The sequence below is a fragment of the Peromyscus maniculatus genome, chromosome 10 (genome assembly GCF_049852395.1).
Source record: "Peromyscus maniculatus bairdii isolate BWxNUB_F1_BW_parent chromosome 10, HU_Pman_BW_mat_3.1, whole genome shotgun sequence".
NCBI lineage: Eukaryota > Metazoa > Chordata > Mammalia > Rodentia > Cricetidae > Peromyscus > Peromyscus maniculatus.
Window position 1 is genome coordinate 10,078,467 of NC_134861.1, and position 18,158 is coordinate 10,096,624.

Here is an 18,158-nt window from a genome sequence, read left to right on the forward strand (position 1 = left end):
AGTTTTCTGGTCAGAACCCCTTCCCTAGTCCCATCACCCCGGACTCGGTCTCCCAGCCCGACTCCACTCTTTCTTCCTCCGTTCCAGTCCAGACCCCACGCGCCACACACGCATCTGTCCCCACCACATGCCCCTCCAGAGGAAGGCTGAGGATTCTAGGCTACGTCTGGATTCCGAGGGAGTCAGGGGCGGGTGGAGGCGTGGCCTAGGATGGAGCCTCTCTGAAGCCCCGCCCCACCCCGCCCCGGCCCCGCCCCAAGCTTCCTACCTCTGCGTGTTGCTGCAAGCCTGAAGCATCCTAGTTGGCCATGGAGACCCCCGCGCGGCCGCTGCACCTTCTACCCCTGTTACTGCTGCTTTGTGGTAAGGAGGCATCTGGCTTGGGGGCACTCTATCCCCTCGGGACCTTGGGACCCACGAGGACTCTCATCTTCCCGCGTCGAGCCTAGGCTGAGCTTTCCTCTTTACCAGAGTTTGGAAAGGACGCACGCTGACTCCAGCGCAGCCCCGCAGCCCTGTAGGTTTTGCTGAGGGTCCTCATGACTCCTACACCGGTGGAGGAGCCGAGGGAAATGGCCTTGGACCGCGAGGGATGCACAAGGTCCCCTGCGGGGCTGTGATGTCCTGGTGCCTAGGGAAGGGTCTCTCGTGAGGTAGTGAGCCTCCCATTCTGCCCTGCTCATAGGGCACACAGGTCCGGGTGGTTAAAATTTCTGATCCTCTGCCAGTGAGAAAACAGGACTCAGGAAGAAACATTGCTCTCAACAAAAGAGAAATGGGATAAATATTAAGCTTGTCTTGAAAGGGGTGGGGAGGGCATAAAGTTGGTAGAGAGAAATGTTGAGGGAGCCTGTGGGGAGCTTGATGGAGGAAGTAGGGTGGATATGATCCAAATACATGGTATACATATATGAAAATTCAAAGAATAAAAATATTATTAAAAAAGAAATACTAAAAAAGAAAAAAATGAAGTATTTTACAGAAGAAATTATCCAAGGCTAAATAAGAGGGTACATTTTGCCAGGTGATGGTGCACACCTTTAATCCCAGCACTAGGGAGGCAGAGGCAGGCAGATCTTTGTGAGTTTGGGGCCAGCCTGGTCTACAGAGGACAGCCACCACTACACAGGGAAACCCTGTCTCGAAAAAACCAAAACCAAAACCAAACCAAACAACGAAAAAAGAGGGTACATGTACATGTATGTGTGTACGCTTGTGTGCACAAATATATGTATGTGTCTGTGCCCTGAATGTGCATGATTGTGTTTGTGTGCCTGTATGGGCATGTGTGTGCCTGTGTGCCTGTGTGCCTGTAAGGGCTTTGGTGGGAGAGTTTGCTGTGTTCTGGAGGGGCCAGGCAAGCCCAGTACCTGACCAGGGCTGGAAGGAAGCTGTTGTCAGGAGGGTGTGTGGGGCCTGTCCTCCAGGGCCATGGCCTCTGGGTCCTCTGGGATGTTTCCCCTAGGCTCAGCCTCCTTGGCTGTAAGGTGAAGTTGGACCTGCTTGCAGCATCCTTCTCAGTGTGGATGACTTGGGATGTGGTTTGGGAGTTGGAACAAAGACGGGACAGACTCAGCAATTAGGTCTCTCCCTTTGAAGAGGTCTCTGTGTACAGAGGGGTCTCTGTGTACAGAGGGGGCCGTGCTTCGTGTTCTAGAGGGGGTGCCTAGGCTGGGGTGGAGTTTTGAGGTGAAGGGCTGGGACTGTGGCCGCCTCCAGAAGTCAGTGTGCTGTTTGGGATTTGCCTCTGATGCAAGGCTCCTCTGATGGGGATTTTGGTGTCTAGAGGAAAGAAGGTCCTGAGTTTATTTGGAAGGAAACTGTCTCTGTCCAGACTGCTTCCAGTGTGGAACTGGGAAGCACCATAGACAGAAGCCACATGAAATACTCATCAGTAGTCTTGGTCTCCCAGGGTCACCGTCCCTAAGGGCCACCATCCTCTCTTGCTTTGTTCCCACTGTTCTCCTCATCCAGGGGCCAGGCTGCTTAGTGGCAGATCGGGTTCAGCCTTCTCACACACCTGGCTGGTGTGAGTCTGGCCAGACCAAGGGTCAGAGGTGAAGCCTGTACTAAAACATGCAGTCCCGCCAAGGTGGGGTCTGAGCTCTGTCTACCTTCTGGAGGGGAGGAGCTGAGCTCCATGGCTCCTAGGAACACAAACCATCTGTGATCTGCCGACACCTTGATGTCTGGAACTGTGTTTAGGTTGCGGAGTCAGGGCCTGGTCACCACAGACAGCAGCATCAGAAGAACCATCATTTCCAAACAAGAAAGGTCTTGGCCTGTGGGGCTTCCTTGAGATTCTAAAGAACTTCACAGGAACACCTTTGACCAGGGTTCTGGCACGAGGTGTCCAGCAGGTGTCCACTTATTGGCTCTTGGCCTCAGTTTCCCTAACTACAGCCCGAGTGCAGCTGTGGAGTACTGCTGTGTTGGTTGATTTGACTCAGTTCAGGCCCATCACTCTGTGCCGTGGAGCCAAAATGCTCATGGTAAGCAGGGGATGAGCCTGGTACATGCGCTGTCACAGCAAGTACCATGGGATTTGTATGTGCACACGTGTGTGTCCATGAATATGAATGTAGTGCCATTTTTTAAAAAATGCCTTTATTGGCTCTTTTTTTTTTAAACTTTATTTTGTGCATTGGTGAGAAGGTGTCAGATTCCCTGGAACTGGAATTACAGATAGTTGTGAGCTGCTGTGTGGGTGCTGGGAATTGAACTCAGGACCTCTGGAAGAGCAGCCAGTGCTCTTAACCACTGAGCCATCTCTCCAGCCCTTGGTGCCGCAATTTTTTTTTTTTTGTGATATATATTTTTTATTTTACAATACCATTCAGTTCTACATATCAGCCATGGGTTCCCCTATTCTCCCCCCTCCCACGCCCTCCCCTTACCCCCAGCCCACCCTCCATTCCCACCTCCTCCAGGACAAGTCCTCCCCCGAGGACTGTGATCGACTTGGTAGACTCAGTCCAGGGAGGTCCAGTCCCTTCCTCCCAGACTGAGCCAAGTGTCCCTGCATAAGTTCCTGGTTTCAAACAGCCAACTCATGGAATGAGCACAGGACTTGGTCCCACTGCCTAGATGCCTCCCAAACTGATCAAGCCAATCAACTGTCTCACCTATTCAGAGGGCCTGATCCAGCTGGGAGCCCCTCAGCCTTTGGTTCATAGTTCATGTGTTTCCATTCATTTGGCTATTTTTTTTCAATAATTGAGTAAAACTGAAATTTATTATATGCCACAGTCGTCCTAGGGACCTCCATGCTATATATATAGCCTCTATGGTTCTATGGGTTGTGGTCTGATTGTTCATTTTATATCTAGAATCCACCAATGAGTGAGTACATACCATAACTGTCTTTCTGGGTTTGGGTTACCTCACTCAGGATAATTTTTTCTAGTTCCATCCATTTGCCTGCAAATTTCATGCTTCCATTGTTTTTCTCTGCTGAGTAGTACTCCATTGTGTATATGTACCACATTTTTTTCATCCATTCTTCCGTTGATGGGCATCTAGGTTGTTTCCAGGTTCTGGCTATTACAAATAGTGCTGCTATGAACATAGCTGAGCATGTATCTTTATGGTATGTATCAGCATTCTTTGGGTATATGCCCAAGAGTGGGATGGCTGGGTCTTGAGGTAGTTTGATTCCTAATTTTCTGAGAAACCGCCATACTGATTTCCATAGTGGTTGTACAAGTGGTGCCGCAATTTTTATCATGAGTTAAAGTAATGGTGCCCTGTCAGTGTGTCGTCACCTGTCACACTGATCTTGAGCTGAGTAGGTGGCAAGCGGTGCTGGGCACTTACGGTCTTGAAGGAGGTGGTTTGTTAGACACAGCCATAGGGTTTTCGGTACTGGAGCTGCCTTGGAGGTCATTTCACCCACTCCCATTAGAGATAAGGAAATGGAGGTGGAGGGATAAGGAAAGGACTGCCCCGAGCATACGCATGGGGACAGAACTGCCCAGAAACCGCAGCCGCCCCCCTCCCCCTCCCCGCTGACCATGGCCTCTGGGCCCCAGTCTGGCTGTGCCCATTCCATGGAGGATGAGAGTGCTTTGGTTTCATTTCCAGATGAGTGGCAACAAAGGGCCTTTCTCTAGGAAATGCATCTGCTCGGCTCTTTGTCATCTCTCAGCATCTGGAAGTCACTGAGACAAAAGGCACACAGGTCTAAATGTTCTTTGTTTCCTAATGGAACCATCCAGAACAGATTCCTACTTCGATTCAGTCACTGAGAACTTTAGAGATTAGCTGGTAGTTTGAGTGGCAGTGATCCACTTTTAGGGCATTCCGGGGGTCGGTATGTTTGGGTGGGTTGTCGGGCCGTGCTGGAAGCCCTTTTAAGCTCTGTATGCATCAGAAAGAGTGGGGTCCCCTGGGAGGGCACTGACTATGACCCACAGGTGCCTGTCTAGGGTGGGCCTAGAGCATTATCACAACACTCCTGAGGTGGGGGAGTTATGTCAGCAGGTCGCCTGAGGCTGACCTTACACCTACCTGCACGGGGCAGTCTTTTGCTGTGCCACGCCCAGAGGGGTTCAGGGACAAACAAGGATTTTGGGAACAGGCAAAGGTCCCAGAGTTCCCTGTAATTCTGGGGGGTCTTTGGAGATACTGGAATTTTCAGAGATCTGGGGCACATGGAGCTTTTGGGCTGTGTGGAGATTCTGGAGCATGTGAATGTTATAGGGCATAGAGATTCTGGGATACAGAGAGATCTAGGACACACAGAGGTTCTGGCTGTGTGGAATTTCTGGGGCACATGGCAGTTCTGGGGTATGTAAAGCTTGTGGGGGCACATCAAAATGCCGGAACATGTGGAAAACTGGGGCACAGAGAGATTCAAGGCAGGGCTGGGAGAGAGGTTGCTGGGAGAGACTCTCCACACCTTCTTTTTAGGTAGTTGGGTCCGCCTGGCTGAGGATGGTAAAAGCCACAACAGAAGGGCTGAACAAGCCTGTTCTGACCAGACTGCGTGTGTGTGTGTGTGTGTGTGTGTGTGTGTGATGGCGGGGAGGAAGGAAAGGCACACAGAGAGGGAAGAGGTCCAAGGGGCGGAAGAGAAAAAGAGGAGCTTGGGGAGGGGGAAGGGAGGAGGCCTTGGCGGTCTGACAGCTGGTCCTCAGGGCAGGCTGAGGGGGCTGCTTTACGTTCAGGTCTAGGAGGGCCAAGAGCGGCACGTGGGGTTACCAGAGCGTGTGACTGGTGGGATTTGCCTGGCTGACATCTCTTCAGACGTTGGGTGGAGGTCAGGACCTGTGTTAATGTACTGAGAGGATGCCACGAGGGACTGACCAAAGCCAGATCCAGGAATGAAGACAAGAGCTGGATGTGGTAAGTGTCAAGTGGACTTTCAGAGCCCAGGCTTGGGAGCCTGTCTATCAGATGCAGGATGCTGTGGAATAAGGAGGAACAGGGAGAGAGGAGCTTAGTGTGTCTTTACCATCACCTGCCTGCGTACAGTCCCTAAGGGCCTGTCTTGTCATGGACCAGGGCTGCTTTCATAGCTTTACACTATCAGGCTGGGCATGTGCAGCTGAGCAGGGGACAGATGGCACCTTAGATGTCCCTAGATCAGATGCTCACTCTGTGTCCTGGGTAAGCAGCTTTACTTCGGGGCTTTGGTCTCCCCATCATTTAACTGGAGGGGGCAAGAGGAATGATGCTTTCTTGAGATCAGTAGACTGAGGAAGGTGAAGGGTTGGGGGTTAAAGTGGGGAACAGTGGGATCCAGAGACACTGAGGCCCAACAATCAAATGCATCCAGGCCTAAGATACACTCACAGCACCAGAGCTGTGCTGCCCACTGCTTTATGCCTTACACCTGGAGCTTGGCCCTCAGACCTGCAGATGGGGCAGCTTCTGGGGCTTGTCGGAGGTTACAGTCCTCCAAGTGTGCTGGAGGAGGATGAGCATTCCCGAGGCCTCTGGGTGATGGGCCCACACACCTGAGTGCATGTGCATTGTCCGTTGTTCATTCTCAGCCTGGTGTGTGCACTGGAGCACACACTTAAGGGATTTTAGCAAACGGGGACTCCTGAGTCCTCTCACCTCACCCATGCAGTAGGCCTGGGCTGTGGCCTGGGCTGTGGCCTGGGTGCTCAGTCAACTGTTCTGTTCTAGATCATCTGTTTACCCTGACAGATAGAATTATCCAGAAGGGTTGGGCTTAGAGCCCTAAATCTCTGTTTTTATGAGGGGCTCATTATGGTGGCCCCCCACTTAGGTCAGGGAGGAATATCTTTGCCTTGCCTTCAAAAGGTTTTACGTGATGGCTAATCTTGGTTGCCGGCGTGACATACCTGGGAAGAAGGAACTCCACTGAGGGAACGCTTCCATCAGGTTGGCCTGTGGGCACATCTGCGGGGACATTTTCTTGATTGCTAACTGATGTAGGAGGCCCTCGTCCACTGTGAGCGGTGACACCCTTAGGCAGGTGGGCCTCGGTTGTACTAACGAGGTAGTTTAGCAAGCCAGGGGGAGCTAGCCACAGGCAGCTTTCCCCCATGATTCCTCCAGCTTCCTTCCTGCCTAGGGTTCCCTTGATGATGAACCTGTGAGCGAAGATAAACCATCTCCTCCTCTAAGGGGGTTTTGAAGTGTTTACCACAGCGACAGATAAGCAAACGAAGGCACTTTGTAATTAATAACTGTTTCCTTCAAAGCACTTCAGAGCTTAGAGCTCTAAAGTAGAACTTGGCGCCAGCACCCTGAGACGCACAGAGGGGACAGAAGTGAAGGGAACGTCCTGCAGCCTCAGGGCCCTGGAGGGGGCCCTACTGTTGGGAGCAGCTGGAGTCTGTGGGAGCAGAGATGAACAGGAAGCTGGCCCCCAGTGGCATCAAATCTTAAAGGAGACTTTGTAAGCGGACACCCATGAAAACACCAGAACTTTCTAAAGTCTTCCTGACCACCCCACCTCCAAACCAGAGAGATGGCCTGACAGTTAAAAGTTAATAGCACTTCCTGCTCCTCCAGAGGACCCAAATTCAATTTCCAGCACCCACATCAGGGCAGCTCCAAACCCCTGGAGCTTCGGCCTCAGAGGATCTGAGACCTGCTTTTGGCCTCTGAGGGCACCTAGACACATGTGGCATATGCTCATATAGACACACACATGTGGCATATGCTCATATAGACACACACATGTGGCATATGCTCATATAGACACACACATGTGGTATATGCTCATATAGACACACACATGTGGTATATGCTCATATAGACACACACATGTGGTATATGCTCATATAGACACACACATGTGGCATATGCTCATATAGACACACACATGTGGTATATGCTCATATAGGCACATATACACATACACATAAATAAAATAAAATCTTTATACAAATCTATTTCTTCTTTAAATTATTAAGAGAAAGGCATCAGATTCTCCCAAACATAATTGTGGATTTGTTATTTTTGCCTTGTCTCTCTTTTCGGTTTTGGCGTGTTTATGTTAGTAAGCCAAGAATGCTGCAGAAGGTTGTATCCTTTTGTTGAATCGAGTACTTTACTGTTGTCTTAGCTAGGGTTCTATTGCTGCGATAAAGCGCTATGACCAAAAAGCTCTCAGGGAGGGAAGGATTTGTATGCCTTTCTTGTCTCTATCACAGTCCATCATGAAGGGAACTCAGGACAAGACCTCAACACAGGAACCTGGAGGCAGAAACTGAGGCAGAGACCATAGAGGGATGCTTTCATATATATATATATATAAAAGTTTGCTTTCTTATATAACCCAGGGCCACCTCCTGCGTCACTCACAGCAGGCTGAGTCCTCCCATATCAACAATCAATCACAAAAATGCCCTGCACACTTGCCTGCACATCAGTCTAATGGAGGTATTTTCTCGGTGGCGGTTTCCTCTTCCCAGATGACCTTGGCTTGTGCCAAGTTGACAAAAAACAAAACAAACAAACAAACAAACAACAACAACAACAAAAACCAACCAGGATTGTTGTTAAAGGTCCTATTCATCTCTGGAGATGCATTTTGTTGCAAAGTATACCTTATGCAATAGAACTTCTGGACCTAGAATTACAGAGGGTTGTGAGCCACTATGTGGGTCCTGGGAATCGAGCCTGGGTCCTCTGGAACAGCCAGTGTTAACTGCTAAGTCGTCTCTCCACCCCTCTACCTTGTCTGTCTGAGGCATGGTCTCTCACTGAAACCAGAGATAACCATTTGCCTGACCGGTTGGCCAGCCATGTCCAGACATTTCCCAGCTTCAGGGGGAGGGTTACAGGGCACAGTGCCATGCCAAGTTTTTTTTTTTTTTTTTTTTTTGATAGGCTCTTTCACCAGGCGGTGGTGGTGCACACCTTTAATCCCAGCACTCGGGATGCAGAGGCAGGCGGATCTCTGAGTTCGAGGCCAACCTGATCTACAGAGTGAGTTCCAGGACAGGCACCAAAACTACAGAGAAACTGTCTCAAAAAAAAAAAAAAAAAAAAAAAAAGGTTCTTTCTAAATAACTCTGGCAGTCCTGGAACTCACTCTGTAGACCAGACTGGCCTTGAACTCACAGAGACCTGCCTGCCATTATCTCCCAAGTGCTGGGATGAAAGGCCCGCGCAACCACACCTGGCTTCCCATCCAGACTTTTCTGTGGGTGCTGAAGATGCAAACTCAGTCCTCATGTTTGCTTGCCAGATCCTCTACCAGCTGAACCATCTTGCCTGGCCTGCATTTCTTCTTTTCTTCTCCTCCTTTTCCTTTCTTGGGTGTGTGCGCAGGAATATATGGAAGCCAGAGGTTAACGCTGGCTGTCTTCCTTGATTGCTTCTCTGCCTTCCTTGTTGAGAAAGGATTTCTCCTTGAGAAATTCAGTGAGACCGACTGGCTGGCAAGGCGGAGGGATCTTCCTGTGTCCACGTCCCCCAAGTCTTGGGTCGTAGGCACATGGCACTGTGATGCTTTGTTTTTTGATTTCTTAAAGATTTATCTTGTATGGATGTGCGTGTATGTGTGTATGTGCAGGGGCCTGGAAAGGGCATTGTAACGGCAGGATCTGGCGTTGCGGGCGGTTGTGAGCTACCTGGCATGGGTGCTGGGAACTGAACTCAGGTCCTCCGCAAGAGCAGCATGTGCTTCTGGCTGTCGAGCTCTTGAGGCGTCCCTCCAGCTGCCTGCCTTTTCCTTTCTTTCTTTTTTTAAAGTTGGTGCTGAGGGCCTGAGGATCTGAAGGGGTCTTCATGAGGCTCCGGAAGCACTTTGCTGACCCATCTTCCCAGTCTGTTTTTGGCTGGCCTTGAACTCTTGATGCAGCTGAAGATGACCTTGAGCCCAAATCTTCCTGCCTCTACCTTCCAAGTGCTGGGATCACAGCTGTGTCCCACCATACCCAGCTGCCACTTTGTAGAACTTGAAGGTCAGTTCATCAGTTACTGCAGGGGACTTGTGTGATCTTTCGAGTAATTGATTGGCTCTCTAGAGCATTTTTAGGTAACCGAATTAGTCAGGGTTCTCAAGAGGAACAAATTGTATGAATATATATTAAGTTGGTTGGATGAGTGTATATTAAAGGGGAGATTTATTAGACCGGCTTTCAGGATAAGGTCTGGGCAGTCCAACCGTCGATGCTGGAGATGCCGAGAATCCGGCAGCCGCTCAGTCGGGCACTGGATGATTCCTGGAGAGCTGTGGTTTTCAGTTCGAGTTAGAAGGCTGAAGAACCTCAGTTCTGATGGCAGTGAAGGATGCCGGCAGCAGGGGCAGTGGGCATAGAGCAGAGAACTCAGCCAGTCAGAGGCAAAGGCAAGCAGGCGAAAACAAACCGCTCCTTCCCTAGGGTTTTCTGCTATCTGGTCCTCCACCAGAAGGTGCCGCCCACATTTAAGATGGGAATTCTCATGTCAGTTAACATAATGAAGAAAATCCATCACAAGTGTGCCCAGAGGCTTTTCTCATGGATGGGTCTAGATCTCGTCATGGTGAAATCAACAGTAGCCATGGCAATAGCTGACATCTTGTTGTTTGGTTGTGAGCCTAGCCTTTACTGGCTGAACCATCTCTTTAGCCCAGTATTAACATCTTAATAATATTAAATACTCCAACTGATGCACATGGCTTATCTTTCCATTTATATAGATCCTATGTTTTATAGTGTTCAGAGTACAGGTTTTGGCCTTGATTGGTAAATTGAGTGCCAAGAATTTAATTCTTTTTGACTGTATTATTATCAAAATTATTTCCTTTATTTTTGGATTTTTTTTATTAATACCTTTAGAAGATCTATTATTATTTTTATGTGTATGACTGTTTTGCCTGTATGTGCACCACGGGCAGGTATGATACCCAGAGAGGCCAGAAGAGGGTATTGGATCTCCTAGAACTGGAGTTATAATGCTCGTGAGCCACCTGTAGGTGCTGGGAACCAAACCCGGGTCCCCCGCAAGAGCAGCCCGTGCTCTTAACCGCTGAGCTGTGCCTGCAGCCCAGTTCCTTCGCTTGTGTGTCGGTTTGTCTCTGCAGCCCAGTTCCTTCGCTTGTGTGTCGGTTTGTCCCGGTTTCTGTGCAGCGCTGGCGGAGTCACGCTCTCAGTTCTTGCGTGGCACCTTTGGAGCTTTCTGCGTAGAGGATCATGACATTTGTGGGTTCAAATACTTTCCTGTCTCCCTTTCCAGTGTGGATCTTTTGTCTCTTTCCCGCCCACTGCTCTGGATTGTACTTCCAGTTCTGTGTTGGGTAGAAGTGCTGAAAACAGACATCTTTGTCCTTTCCTGGTCTCGGGAGAAAATGTTTCAGCCATTTACCACTGAGTATGGTATTAACGCTGAGATTTTCCTGGATGGCCTTTAGTGTGCTAAGCGTATTCTCTTTTTCAGATTTATTTATTTATTTGAATGCCAAAGGACATTTTCTTTTTTCTTTTCGTTTTTTCGAGACAGGGTTTCTCTGTGTAGTTTGGGTGCCAGTCCTGGATCTCGCTCTATGGACCAGGCTGGCCTCGAACTCACAGAGATCTGCCTGGTTCTCCCTCTTGAATGCTGGGATTAAAGGTCTGTGCCTCCACCGCCCGGCGACATTTTATTTTTTCAGATGCTTTTTTCTGAGCCACGTGGTCCCCTCACCCTCCCTCTGCCAGTGTGGCACCCTGCACTGATTTCTGTATGTTGAACCACCTTTGCGTCTCCAGGAAAACTCCCCTTAGCCATGGTGTGCGTTCACTTTTGTGCGTTGCTGAACTTGCATGGCTAGTGTTTATTGAAGGTTTTTTTGCATCTGTATTCCTAAGAGGTATTGCTTTCTTCCTCGGAAGGACTTTGGCTTTTGCTATCAAGGTAAAACTGGCCTCACAGAATGAGTGAGGAAGTGGAGAAGTCAGGATTTCCTGTTCTTCTGTTATCTGAAGAGTTTGTGGATGATTTCTGTAAATGTTCTAAACACTTGGTAGACTTAGCCCGTTCAGCCTCTGGGCCTGGGGTTATTTTTACAGACGGTTTTAGTTCTCAGTCCGTCCTATTACCCACTCTGGTTCTTTTCAGAGTCCCCATTTCTTCCTGAGTGAGTTCCAGAGGTTTGTATCTTTAACAGTGTCTTACAGCTGTCACTAAGAATCATAAACCAAGTGACGGGAAGCAGCAGTTCTCTTAGTTCTGGAACCTCAGTGGGGACATGCTCTCTCATTGCCTCTGCCTGGCTTCTGGTGGCCGCAAGCATTCCTTGCGTCGTGGTGGCGCTGTTCCGATCTCTGCCTTTGCCTTCATATCTCGGTGTGACTTCACTTCGTCATCCCTCTGTGTGTTTGCCACTGTGTCCCAGGGTCCCTTTTTTGGGAGAGTATTGCTCACGTGGACTAGGGCCCACCCAAATGGACTCGTTGTAAGTTGGCTACTTCTGCAAAGATCCTGTTTTCCAAATAAGGCTGCATTCTGAGGTGCTAAGAGCCAAGACTTCAACATACCCACTCCTTCCCCACGCTATTTAACCCACAACACTGTCTTACTGGGGGTTTTCTCATTTCGTTTCTTATCACGTGGATGTTTGTAGTATTTGCTTATGATACTTTTTGTTTTGGAAGATGGGTGGTGATGTACCAATGCCCCCTCTGTCATCCTCTTTCTTTCTTTCTTTCTTTCTTTCTTTCTTTCTTTCTTTCTTTCTTTCTTTCTTTCTTTCTTTCTTTCTTTCTTTCTTTCTTTCTTTCTTTCTTCCTTCCTTCCTTCCTTCCTTCCTTCCTTCCTTCCTTCCTTCCTTCCCATCTTCCTCACACAAGCACAGAAGGAAGAAGACATTTCAAGTCTGGGCATCCAGGTCCCAGGCAGCTGGGAGGTCCTTTTGTGTCCTGTTCTCTGGCTTCCAGGCAGCGTTGGCGTTCCCTGTGGGTGTGGAGGAAGGCGACTTTGCTTTCTGCGGGTGTGTGGTCCCTTTACCACGAGAATGCCAAGGTCACCTGAGGGCCTCACCCCTGCTCACTCTCCACATTCTTGCCTCATTCACTCTTGTTATTTACCCTAGAATATTGTGTAGTCTTGGGGCCATTCACAAGATGAGCTGTAGAGCCTGGCCAGAGCCAGACTGCCAGGCTTCCTGCCCTAGGTGGGGCAGACTTTTGTCTGTGAACCTAGGGCCCCTTGGGGCTTATCTCTGTGAGGACTGAGAGGACTGTGACTTACCTTCTGAAATCTGATGGGCCACTGCACCAGGAAATGCCTAGGGCTGGACTGGCTGTTCCTTTAGGTGGTTTGATTAGCAGCGCTCGGTGCCCAGTGTGAGCGGCACATGTGAGAATGTGGAACCCTGACAGGCTTGGCTGACCTCTCAGAGTAGACCATGCATCTATTACTCCCACCAGATTTTGCTAAGTGAGGGAGCATTGGCCACATCTGCAGTAAATCTTAAACATGGCTGCTGTGGGTACCGCTCAAGAGCCTTGTGGACATTTGCCTTGTTTAGAGATGGGGAAACTGAGGCTGAGCTGATAATTGGTATAGCCAAGTCTATCCCATTCCAAGCAGGAACTTGTCTCCTCCAACCCTTCACTAGTTTTTAGGGCACAGATCTGGTCGTACACCATACCCCAGGATGTAGACAGCAGGGTTGCCTTCTCAGAACATCACACACACAGACATGCACACACACACACACACACACACACACACACACCCACACCCACACCATATAGACACACACCACTCACATAGACACACAGATACACACACACACCCTACACAGACACACAGACACATACACAGACACACACACACATCCCACACATACACACACACACACACAGACCCACACACACACACACACACAGACACACATATACACACACCACACAGACACACACACATACACACACCACACACAGACACACACACATAGAGTAGGGCTGTAAACCTCCCAGACACCCCCCACTCTCTTCAGGACACAGCAGGGTTGTACACACCGGTATACAGTTGGCAGGGAATCTGTACACCGCCCACCAAGCCACACAGCGCTATGTTTCCTTTGGTCATATGATGGGAACAAAATCAGGGCTAGATGAAGGAAGTTTAGACGTAGCGTAGTTATGCCACCTGGAAACAGGATGGCCATGGTGTGGGTGAGCTCTGGAGAACAAGATGGCGTTGCCTGGTGGGAAGTAAGACATTTCTGGTCCCTGTTAGGAGCATGCATACAGAATGAAGGTGTGAGGTAGAGGGTAGGGCGTGGTGAAATCCTGGGGTGACAGTGTCAGGCCTGAGAATTCCATGGACCCTCTCATTGTTGGGAACGTGAGTCCCCATGGGGCCTCAGCCTCAGGAGTCCCAGAACTGGAGCAGGTTCTGACAGGAGTGGAAGGTCCATACCAGCTCGGAGCCTTTCTCAGGGCCATTGCAGACACCCTGGGCCCCTGAGCTGGAGCTGGAGGCTCTTGGAGGCCTCCGGCCCAGGGCTTCCTTCCCTATGGCTCCCTCCGTGTGCCGCTGCTGTGGACAAGTGGAGACGTACTTGTTTTACCCCAGGGTCAGGGTTGAGGGAAGGCTCTGGCCTGGGGTGGCACACACAGGAGCCGGGTCTGTGCTTGTCAGAGTTCCCGGAGCATCTCCCTGTTGTTCCCTCCAGGTGAGTGTGCCCAAGTGTGCGGCTGCAATGAGACGGGAATGCTGGAGAGGTTGCCCCGCTGTGGGAAAGCCTTCGCTGACGTGATGCGCAAGGTGGACGTCTGGAAGTGGTGCAACCTATCCGAGTTCATCGTGTGAGTGCCCTGCTGGTCACGGGGCCCAGCCACTGTGCTGTTTGCACTCACCTAGCCTTACCCTTCGGCCCCTCCCACACTTCTGCTCCTGGTCCTAGGGACATCCACCCACAGCCTTCCCACCGTCCTCACCCAGCTTTGCCTACACACCGCAGTAGGGACTTCTGGGGGCTGCCTGGCTTAGCCACAGGGAGCTGCGAGGACAGTTGTTGGGGGTGGTATTTCGGGGCAGTTCAGTGGAACTGAACTTGGAAACGTGGGGGTCACAGCATGTGGTTCTCAACACACATAGAGATGAGGCAAAAGGTTTTTCTGGGGGTGTTTATGACTCCCTGTTCCAGATGTTCTGAGAACCTGGGCATCTCCAGGGCTGCATTAAGAGTGAAGCCCAGTGGGGCCTCTGAGACTGGACAAGGATTCCGGGCCTCTTTGCTTCTAGGTCTTCCTTGTGAAGGTTACCTTGGAGGCCACAGGTGTGTGGTTTGGGCTTTGAGAGCCAGCCTGTGTGAGTCAGGAATCTGGTTGAATGGATAGGCTCCAGGACCCTGCCCAGGAGGAGTAGACACATAGGACCTGGGACCCTGCTCGTCTGCCTCTCCATCCCACTCTCCATCCTTTTTCTGATGCTTCTGGAAATTCAGATTGCAATGATGTTTTTTTTTTTTTTGAAGCAGCTTGTTGGAAGTAGCTCCTTCCTGTTAATGGGAACCCCCCAATCCTTCCTGGAACAGCACAGGAAGGAGGAGGTGGCCCTTGCCCTGATCCTGTGGGAGACTGAGCCAGGATCCTCCTTCTCCTGTGCTTGTCCTTCATCTGAACAGACCTGGGAAAGTGCCAGCCTGGGTAGAGCTGCTGCTTTAGGCAGACATCCATCCTCTCAGCTTCCTCCACAACCTCTTAGCAGACCTTGGCCTCCCAGACCCCAGTAGCAGGGAGGTCACCACCTCCAGGGACTGCACACTGCATCCTGGACTAGGGGGCTACTTGGAAATCCTGACATACATCAGGCTGAACTCTGGATCCTGGAAGCTGTTGCCCTTGGCTACAGTGGAAGTCTGGTAGGATAGATGAGGCCTATCGTAGGAGGTTCTCTGGGAGTCTCTCCCACGTTTGTTCATATGAGCAGTTCCCTTGCATCCTGTCAGATGGGGCAGAGGGCACAACTGTGCAGTGACAGACAGGCCGAGGCTGGGCCTCATAGGTCACCTGGCATGTGAGAGCAGATTGATTTGGTTGGGAGGAAGCTGGCTCTCGCCTCAAGCAGACTCTTTTCTCAGGCCTTCAGGATGTTCTGATGATGAGGGCCTTACAGGTCCTTGTGGCTGTGGGCCTGGGCTCCATGTCTTTTGGGGAGACCTGTACAGTGTTGGGGAGGCCTGTTGCTGAACAGACATCATGGGCCCTGGGAGCTTACAGCTTCAGGGAGGCAGGTGATGGTCACAGGTGTAGGGAACCAACATGGAGAAAAGGCCACAGGTGCAAATAATGACCCAGTTGGAGGTGACTTCTAAGGCCACAGTTTGGGTAGGTGGCCAAGCGGGACGGAGCCCAGACCATTCCCTGCCTGTCTGTTGGGTCCCGGGGCAGGGCAGGTGTGAGGGGTGTTGGGAGACCTGTGGTCTTACCTTCTGCCTCCGCAGGTACTATGAGAGCTTCACTAATTGCACCGAGCTGGAGAGCACTCTCGTGGGCTGCTACTGGCCCAACCCGCTGGCCCAGAGCTTCATCACGGGCGTCCACCGGCAGTTCTTCTCCAACTGCACCGTGGACAGGGCCCACTGGGAGGATCCCCCAGACGAAGTGCTCATCCCGCTGATCGCAGTGCCTGTCGTGCTGACCGTGGCCATGGCTGGCCTGGTGGTGTGGCGCAGCAAGCGCACGGACCAGCTGCTGTGAAGTTCCGCCAGAGGGGAGGCCGTGCCTGGGGAAGCTGGAAGAATGTTGCCCAGAGCTTCGAGGGCTGGTGGACACTTCCTCTGTTTGGTCTGCTTTGGCCACACCCTACCTGGTCATGGCAGACTCCTCCTGCCCAGGCTGATGTGGCCCTTGCTGTGTAGCCTGCTGCCTGATGGAGCTCAGACCGACCACGAGAGTGGGCTGGTGGAAGAAAAGTGACCCAGTTCGTTTGTGTACCGAGTGTGGGCGTCGTCTGTTGCTGAGCCCCACACTTCCCAGGCTGGCTTCCCTAGTCGCTAGCCATTTCTTGGCCGAGTCTTGTTCAGCCTTGACCCCAGCCAAGGCCCTGACCCTGACCCCTGCATAACGTACACTTGAGCAGAGAGGGCAGGCGAGGTCATCTGGAAGATGTGGAACCCTGAGCCCTTCCGACTGGGAGACTGAGTACATCCTCTATTGGACAGGAAGGACAGCCTGGGGACTGGGGAATGGAGTCATTAGGAGCCAGCCACATGTCACCTGCAGATCTGCCTGTCTCCCGTGTGATCCCTCATGGCTCTCTGTCCAGTGTGCCTCAGAGCTGGGGATTGGTCAGCCCTTCAAAGACACCTGCCCTGCAGGTGAGGCGTGGGCCTCCTTCTTGAGGGGGGGTGCCTGGGAGTAGGCACACTCTGAGTCGAGTCTGTGCTCGGGTGTCTGTCTGCTGATGTCTGTTCTTTTTGATTAAAGAGTCTCCTTACACCTGGCATTTCTTGTTTTATTTCAGGGGATTCAGAGTTAGTGATGGGTCTCTCAGGTGCTCAGAGTAAGGTCACAGGGGGCGGTGGCACAGGAGAGGCCTTGGATGGTCTGCATTCAGCACCCTCTCTCCTCTCTGCCCTTTTCTGGTTTTGCCAGAGGTCCCGCTGTGGGTTTGGGGAGGAGAGGCCCTTGGCCAGCCAGATGCTGGGCAGTAGGTGGTGCTGGACCATCTTCAGGCTTCATCTGTCTTCCAGCTGAAGGGCCTGCATCAGTGGGTATAGGCTGCTGACCTCACTGTCCTCTAGCTGGACTGTTTCCCTATGGTACCCAAGTCCTGGCCCTGGAGACCTCCCGGTGGATACCATGGGATTGCAGGTCTGGGTGGCTGCCTGAGCGTGTGCCATGCGCTAGGTCTGGGGCCATTCCTTGTTTTTGGAGAAGGCCAGGGTGTGGAAGGTTGCCATGCGAATGGGATTCAGCTTTGCGGCTCCTGGCGCACCTCCTGCCACCTGAGTAGCATCTCTGAGATAAGATGCCATCCGCTAGACGAGACGACCCCATGGATCCTGGACTGCAGTGGCAGGCCATCTGGTCCACACGCAGGGGGCACACCGGACATTAGATGTGGAATGTCGCATGGTGTTCTGGGAGGGAGTGGGAGGGCACGTCTCCAATGCTGCCCGCCTTGCTCCCCCAGTTGGAGCACCCCTGAGGCATAGTTTGAAATGTGCTGGAGAAACCCCATGCCTCTCCCCTGGGGAAGGCACCTTCAGCCATCTCCCGAGTTCCATAGACCCGGGTTACTGATAGCTTCCCAGACAGGGGTGAGCCTGGAGCTACTTTCCCTGGCCTCTTTGTAGCTTTTGGGCACTGCCACCCAGTCTCCCATCCTCATTTCTCTCAGCAACAGTGAGGAGGCTTCCTCTCTTGGGGCTGAGTGGTCATACTTCCCACCTGTGCTCAGAGGAGCCACCTATGGGAGTCCCGGAGAAGGGACCGGAGAAGAGGAATAAATAGAGGTAAGTGCCGGGGCTTGGGGGCGCATGCTTTTAATCCCAGCACAGAGACATTTGGATCTTTGTGAATTCGAGGGCAGCCTGGTCTACATAGCAAGTTCCAGACCAGCCAGAGCTATACAGTGAGACCCTGACTCAAAAGAACAAAACAATAACAATAACAAAAAGTGGAGGTCAGAGTTGCCGGAAGAAGCAGTTCCCTGGGCTCCCGGGACAGGTCTCAGGGTGCTGCCAGGTTGAAGCGGACATGGCAGTGGTGAGGGCCTGGACAGGGCAGCTCAGCCTGGCCTTCACAGCT

General features: G+C 51.5%; 1 protein-coding gene across 2 annotated transcripts; it reads left to right on the top strand.

Annotated features, from left to right (window-relative positions):
* Positions 1–251: 251 nt before the first annotated feature.
* On the top strand, positions 252–16,849 carry Ramp3 (receptor activity modifying protein 3). Of its 2 annotated transcripts, none has more exons than XM_006973058.4 (3): positions 252–363; positions 14,075–14,207; positions 15,848–16,849. In XM_006973058.4, the coding sequence occupies exons 1-3, from the start codon at positions 309–311 to the stop codon at positions 16,101–16,103; spliced, it is 444 nt and encodes a 147-aa protein (XP_006973120.1). In that variant the 5' UTR covers positions 252–308; the 3' UTR covers positions 16,104–16,849. The 2 variants fall into 2 exon arrangements, with proteins under 2 accessions (XP_006973120.1, XP_042141565.1); XM_042285631.2 differs by lacking the exon at positions 252–363 and adding an exon at positions 5,140–5,346.
* The last annotated feature ends 1,309 nt before the right edge of the window (positions 16,850–18,158 follow it).

What these genes read in the sequence shown, in the direction of transcription:
- Ramp3 (XM_006973058.4), top strand. Translation starts at nt 309, where the DNA reads ATGGAGACCCCCGCGCGGCCGCTGCACCTTCTACCCCTGTTACTGCTG. An exon ending in CCTGTTACTGCTGCTTTGTG is followed by an intron (nt 364 to 14,074) that starts GTAAGGAGGCAT and finishes TGTTCCCTCCAG; the next exon opens with GTGAGTGTGCCCAAGTGTGC. An exon ending in AACCTATCCGAGTTCATCGT is followed by an intron (nt 14,208 to 15,847) that starts GTGAGTGCCCTG and finishes CTGCCTCCGCAG; the next exon opens with GTACTATGAGAGCTTCACTA.